This window comes from Liolophura sinensis, chromosome 4, assembly GCF_032854445.1.
Source record: "Liolophura sinensis isolate JHLJ2023 chromosome 4, CUHK_Ljap_v2, whole genome shotgun sequence".
Lineage (NCBI taxonomy): Eukaryota > Metazoa > Mollusca > Polyplacophora > Chitonida > Chitonidae > Liolophura > Liolophura sinensis.
This window is the reverse complement of record NC_088298.1, coordinates 22890620-22897908: the sequence shown is the minus strand read 5'-3', so window position 1 is coordinate 22897908 and position 7289 is coordinate 22890620. Positions and strand designations below refer to the sequence as shown.

General features: G+C 40.1%; 1 protein-coding gene across 1 annotated transcript in view; it reads right to left on the bottom strand.

Annotated features, from left to right (window-relative positions):
* Positions 1-830, bottom strand: part of LOC135464528 (dipeptidyl peptidase 4-like) — a 34712-nt gene extending 33882 nt beyond the window's left edge. The window contains exon 1 of the mRNA XM_064741953.1: positions 671-830. Coding sequence (XP_064598023.1) covers positions 671-830 — 160 coding nt within the window. The remainder of the gene's footprint in view (positions 1-670) is intronic.
* Positions 831-7289: the final 6459 nt, after the last annotated feature.

Here is a 7289-nt window from a genome sequence, read left to right as displayed (position 1 = left end):
CAATTTCTCAGACCTCTGACCCTGCATACGATTTGCTCCCTGGCTAGCCTTCTTAATACATTGCCCAGGAAATCCCCAATACTCTGAGGGATGAACCACAAGGCTGTGTCTGAGGATTACAGCTATACCTGTATGTGGCTCCCTGCTAACATGTTAGATGCCTAGCACAAGTAGTTATATGGCCAGCCTAGGCTTATAACCTAGTGGTCCCACAGTCTGTGTACAGACCTACTGGATGCTATAATAACAGTGGCCTATCCAGCCTCTATGTACAGGTACACCTTATGTTAAACAGAGAAGACAGAGGGAATGTCAGATGCCAGCTTATATAGCCATGCACAGAACAGGGCTGAAAATAAAACACAAATTACAGTCAAAATCTGAGGGAAAATACGGGATACTGAGCGAACAGCAGGAGATTTGGATTCTCACGAACAAATGGTGTTATGAAAGTACGGTGTTATACCTCAATCTCATCAGCTACATGGCTGAAAATAGTCCTAACCACTGGTGTCAAAATCAGGTGAAATCAAATGTGTTGACACTTTATACATAGGCTTAACAGCAGGATATTTGGATTTTATAGTGAACAGATGCTATAAAACATCACTGGGCTCAGCCATACATCTATTGTATAATCTCTCCCAATAAAAGCTATGTTACTGGGTACATTCAATGTTCGTGAGACAGCTGCCAGAATTTGATTCCTCTGCACCATCAGCTGTTTCCACACAACCACACACACACAGCCAGCATGGCCCAGCCACATCCCCTACACCCAATGTTACAATCCTGACAATGTGACCCGGATAGCCACAGTCAGACACCATTAGGCTAACACTCCATCTGCCAACACTAAAGTAATTTACAAGGTCGAATAAATATAGCATGTCCATCACCAGCTGGTAGTTCTGTACAGGTAACTGCTAACACAAATGAATGAATGGGCCTGCTACATGTAGAATGGGCTTCTGAGGACAGGCAGGCCCCTGCAGGACTGGATTGAAAGACAAAATAGGAGGGTTTTGTTGTGATAGAGGCGCAATTCATGAATGTAGGCACCTCTATAAACTCTTGTTGTGGATCAAATAAACAATGGTTTACATAAAGGTCAAAATCATGGTTATTCTGTCCTTGTATGTGTTGTGGAATTTACAGGTGCTTGGACACAATTTCCTGTAAGCTTTTAATCCTCACAACAGTTCAGCAGGTACAGACAGCGATATCTTCACACGAAATACTGCAAGTATTGGCCCTAAAAATTTGTCCAAAAATATTCATTTCGAAATAAAGGTCATAAATTATTACAGTAATTAATCCTTCGACCACTTCACGTGTCTGCAAGGTGTTTATTCAAGCATATTCGGAGGCATTACTCTGTGTAGACTGATAAAAATTACACTTTTTGTGAAGCCTTGAAATTGGAAAATTCCAACCAATGTAGTTTGTCTCCAAAATCAAATCAAAAAACATGCATAAATTGCACTGAAAGTTGCATCCACATGCGAAAAGGTTGGAGGAAATAGGGTACTTTCTGTGCTAAAACTGACGTTTCCCCGGTAGAATATTATCCTAAGTTCTAACCAACCCTGAAACCATGCTTCTATTAAAGATCGGCAGAACTCTCAATATCAGACAAAATGGGTATTTCAGCCATAGTTGAAATTTTACGTCAACTACAGTGTATATATCAGTATGGCAGGTTCAGTCAATGTTCACCACAAGCAGGTTATGTCATCTGTGTACCTGACATTGATTCCAATAGTTTCAAATTCTACCCGTTGCGGGCCTTTTGCAAATATACATATTAAATAGAGATAACCTTCCAAACAACATCGAGTGTGGTCACGCAACTCACACGCCGGTACGTTTACCTCCCCGAGTAATATGATTTCATACTGTTTATGTTCACAAATAAAAGAATTTGAGTTCGTTTACCTGTTAGCTTTGCTTCTGGTGATTTATATAAAGGTGAACTATCGGAATTTCCTTAAGTTAAAAAAATGTTATTTCACACAGTTTATAGATATTCCTTTTGTTTTTACATTTTTTATATTTTGCAGCCAGGCGCCTTGATGTGGAAAAAGACACATTTGGTTCAAGAAGTTCTAATGTGAGCTCAGCGGTATGACGTCATAATAATACATGTACAGTGCAATTTTACATTTCTATGTCACGCAACAATAAGACACAACGTCATACATATGCAGCTTTGATGTATCAAGGTCAATTGCTATGGCCTACGCTTGCCACTGATTGGTCTAAAATACATGACCTCTACGGAGGGAGTAAAACAGAATGGCAGCATGAAATATGCAGTTTTGCCACCTTTTCTCTATTTCTTGGGATAGAATAACCACCTTCGTGTTGGTGTTTGTTGTGTAAACCCGATAATCCTGAAGCTTTTTTCGTACCTCGTTAAATTCCTCAAATGCGCTGAATTCTCGGTATTTGACTCTCGGTGTCACAACAAACACCAAGAAGAAGGTGTTCACCCTTAATCCTATAACTTATGCATACAGAAATGTAGAATGATTACGGTATATTATTATACAGTATACCCTAAATAACCTAAAATTTTGTCCATGACTAAGCCGCTCATTTTTCAGGGTCTGGGAGTTTTATCCATTTTAGAAAGGTGCTTTGAGTGGTATTATCCTGCTGAGAAAATGTAAATTAAGAGCACAAGAAATAATTTTTCATGACATGTATTTGCCTCCACAAATGTTCCTTTGTGGTCAAATTTTTAGGTCATTTAGGGTATACCTGAAGAACATCTTGTAGTTAGGTGATCAGCATTAATGACCTAGCTTTCCATCATAATACAGTTAAGTGCTACATGTACATTGTAGCCTATCTACTTGTATATATCTAGAAAAGTAGCCTATTTGTATATATCTAGAAAAGTAGCCTATTTGTATATATCTAGAAAAGTAGCCTATTTGCATATATCTAGAAAAGTAGTCTATTTGTATATATCTAGAAAAGTAGCCTATTTGTATATATCTAGAAAAGTAGCCTATTTGTATATATCCAGAAAAGTAGCCTATTTGTATATATCTAGAAAAGTAGCCTATTTGCATATATCTAGAAAAGTAGTCTATTTGTATATATCTAGAAAAGTAGCCCATTTGTATATATCTAGAAAAGTAGCCTATTTGTATATATCTAGAAAAGTAGCCTATTTGCATATATCTAGAAAAGTAGCCTACTTGTACATATCTACATCTAGGAATTTCAGCCTATGATCCATTAAGTATTTCAAAGCTGATACTGTAGGAGTCATACACAAATTGTGGGTAACACTGGGCAACAGATTATATAATACACATTGCAAAACATTTTTAAAGCTCATTTGAAATTCAAAACTGATAATATAGGCTGTGGTTTCCTGGTTAGAGGTGCTTGTGTTCTAATTGCTAGCACGTACAAATTGTATAGGATATGTATCACGTGCGAGTTCAAACCCAGCGAATGTGTAGGTTAATACCCTTTTGGCTGCGGGATCTTAGTGACAATAAAGCGGTCGACAATGCTCATGTGGCCCTTTGCGCAGACTAATGTCTAATGCAAACCACCAAGTGGTCCAACAATATGGTGTGCATTATATGTGAACATGTTTGTCAGTTATTTGCCAAATGTCAGTGGTTTTCTTGTCTGCCCTGTTTCACCCATAACATCATATGCTTATTATCAGTCAGGCCTGGGTAAAAGCTGGGGAATGTACAACTTTCCTGGCTGGATATGATTGGAGTGGGAGGCACCTGTACCTGGTGTGAGATGTGCCTGAAGTGTAAGATGACTGGAGTGTGGGACATGCCTGAGCTAGGTGTGGACGATGCCTGGTGTGAGATGTACCTGGAGTGTGGGGTGTGCCTGGGGTGTGGAAGGTGCCTAGTGTGTGGGAGATGCCTGGAGTGTGGGATGTGCCTGAGGTGGGGGAGATGCCTGGAGTATGGTTGATGCCTGGGAGAGGCTGGAGTGGGATATGCCTGGAGTGTGGGATGTGCCTGGAGTGTGGGAGATGCCTGGAGTGTGGGATGTGCCTGGAGTGTGGGATATGCCTGAAGTGTTGGATATGCCTGGAGTGTGGGATATGCCTGGAGTGTGGGATGTGCCTGGAGTGTGGGATATGCCTGAAGTGTTGGATATGCCTGAAGTGTGGGAGATGCCTGGAGTGTGGGAGATCCCTGGAGTGTGGGAGATGCCTGAAGTGTTGGAGATGTCTGGAGTGTGGGAGATGCCTGGAGTGTGGGATGTGCCTGGAGTGTGGGATATGCCTGAAGTGTTGGATATACCTGAAGTGTGGGAGATGCCTGGAGTGTGGTGGATGCCTGGAGTGTGGGAGATGCCTGGAGTGTGGGATATACCTGGAGTGTGGGAGATGCCTGGAGTGTGGGATATACCTGGGGTGTAGATGCCTGAAGTGTGGGATATGCCTGCCTGGCGTGTGGGAAATGCCTGGAGTGTGGGATATACCTGGGGTGTAGATGCCTGGAGTGTGGGAGATGCCTGAAGTGTGGGATATGCCTGCCTGGCGTGTGGGAAATGCCTGGAGTGTGGGATATGCCTGGAATGTAGATGCCTGGAGTGTGGGATATGCCTGGGGTGTAGATGCCTGGAGTGTGGGATGTGCCTGCCTGAAGTGTGGAATGTGCCTGGAGTGTACAGGATGCCTAGAGTCAGATGGAGAAGTCTCATCACTCCTGATAAAATCAGGCCAACAAAGCCACAGCAAATTGATCCAATACAGTCAGACAGCCTCTGTGCTGCTTAGCAACAGAACAGAAAATCAATAAAGGTATTAAAAACAAGAGGAAGCACTTGTACAGCAACTGATGGTTGTTTACACTCCTCCACAGCCATTTTGAAACGAGTTCACTACACAAACTTTAACATACCCATGTCCCAAACAATGTATTGTAAATACCGTATGGACGAACATGCGCCTACAGCATTCGCGCTTTGAAGCATGAGATACAATACGCATGGGTCAGTTAACATTACATATATCATGCCATGCATGATTTATTTGCTTATTTATTTGATTGGTGTTTTACGCTGTACTCAACCATTTATCACCTATACGATGCCAGCCAGAATTACGGTGTAAGAAAACTGGACAAAACCCCCCAGGGAGAGTCCAAAACCCAAGATCATCCACGGCCATGCCATGTATACATAATGGTACTGTATATTTAATACCTCACATTCAACTCTTGGTGACATGTGTCCAAAGTCCACTGGGACATTAACTGAACAATGATGAATGTACATGGTTATAGTACATACACACATCTCCTTATTAATTCACAAACGTACAGAATATCTTTTAGGCACTGATTTAACCCTATACCAACATTTGTCAAATGCAACACCTTCTAGATGAACAAGTATTTTCATGTCCTATCACTGAGAAGGACAATTTTTTTTTTTTTTTTTTTTTGTCATTTTTTCGTCTAAATAGCCACATTTAAGACAAAATATCAGGCTGTATTATTTCCATTCAACACACAGGATTAATGATTTGGTCACAATATAGAAAGTATTACAGGCACAATAGTACTTGAAAGCTTAACTGCTCAGTTCTTTTTTGACTCAGTTATCAATGGCTTGAAATTTAATTCATTTAAATTCCAAGCCACCGCAAACTGAGGCCATTACTGGTAATGTCTCAAAAACATATACATATGTTGCTAAAAGTTTATTCACATGTTGTTGTTGTTAAATTATCTGCTGAATCACTACATGTTGAACTCATGTTCAAACATTAAAGCAAGGAATACAGCGTCAAAGAGCATTGCCATATCTGCCGGCATAGGCATCTGGAACTCTGCATGCAGGCATGTAGAAAAAGGATGTGAGGTTGAAAAATCCTCATCAGTGTTTGGCTAATGCAGTAGCTTAATTATCTAATTAAGCACAAGTACACCATCCTTCAGCTAATAGTCAAATAAAGACTCTCAAATCAACATACATTGTACATGGTCTAAACCCACATCTGCAATCAACATTAACCTGTCTGGGAGCATGAACAGAAAATGGTGAATGTAACATTTCCACCCTTGCTGTAGATTTGTTTTCAGTCTTTGCTGTAGCGTTGAATAATAACTGTGCAAAGAATCATATTTGTTTTAAACCCTCTCAAGTTGACCAACATATTCAGTGACACACCTGGTTGTACGTACCTGGAATACATGGCATTTAAAGAGTTTTCACGTGAAACTTTAAATGTGTCTAAAATGAATTTCTGAAACATTTTAACCATGCGATCAAGCTAGCCGTGCGTCTTACATGTAAACTGTGGCAATATTACTGAATTTATATGTACATTTAAACTTAAATGCTACCTTGTTTTTTTTGTCATAAAGGCCTAAAACAACTGTAACAGTTAAGTATAATTAATCAATTAACCCTAATTAAACATGCTTAAGTCGAGTCACAATTTCAGCCCACTAACAACTATTTTGAAGTAAAGATTAAAGTCCAACTAATAAAACTTTGACATCTTGGAGGACAGAAGAACCGATTGCTTTGTTCCACTGTGTGACAGTAGCCAGGTTTTACAAGACAGTATTTTAGCATATATTCATACAAATCTCACTTTTGTTATTATCATTCTTTCTGCAATGGCAAAACCAACAGGATTAGCACATAAACACAACAGATACCATACTAACTTCCATATCTGCAGGGGACTGCATGGTTGGGGCAGACACTTGCCTCTGGGTAGTTCCACTGGTAGCTTTACGCCCGGGCGCGTTACCCACAGCGTTCTGCTGGTCTCTCGACATCCTCACCGTCAAGGGTTATATAGTCACTTGATCTCTTCAGGTGTAAATGAGATCAGAATCTCATTTAGAGGTTGGTATAGAGATTATAAGTATCACCTTTCAGCAAATCTCGTTATGTGTCAACAACAGGTGCTGGTGCTAATCTTATCCAACGTGGACATGTGTATGGCTTACAAGTACTGTAATTCTTCAACCTTTTCGCATGTTTGCGAGGTGTTTATTTAAGCATATTCTAAAGGTCTTAAAATTTTTGTTTCTAGCTTGGGGCCAATAATCTATTTCATACTCACATTGGCTCCTTGGAATAAGGAAGTAAATAGGGTAAGATCACAAACCAGAAATTTTGGAGCAGCAGGCCCCTAAATTGCTTTTATTTCATTCTGTGTAGACTGATAAAATTACACTTTTGGGGATGTATTGAAATTGGCCATTCCAACCAATGTAGTTTACTCTCCAAAATCAACCTAAAACTGTGCTCAGATTACACTGACAGTT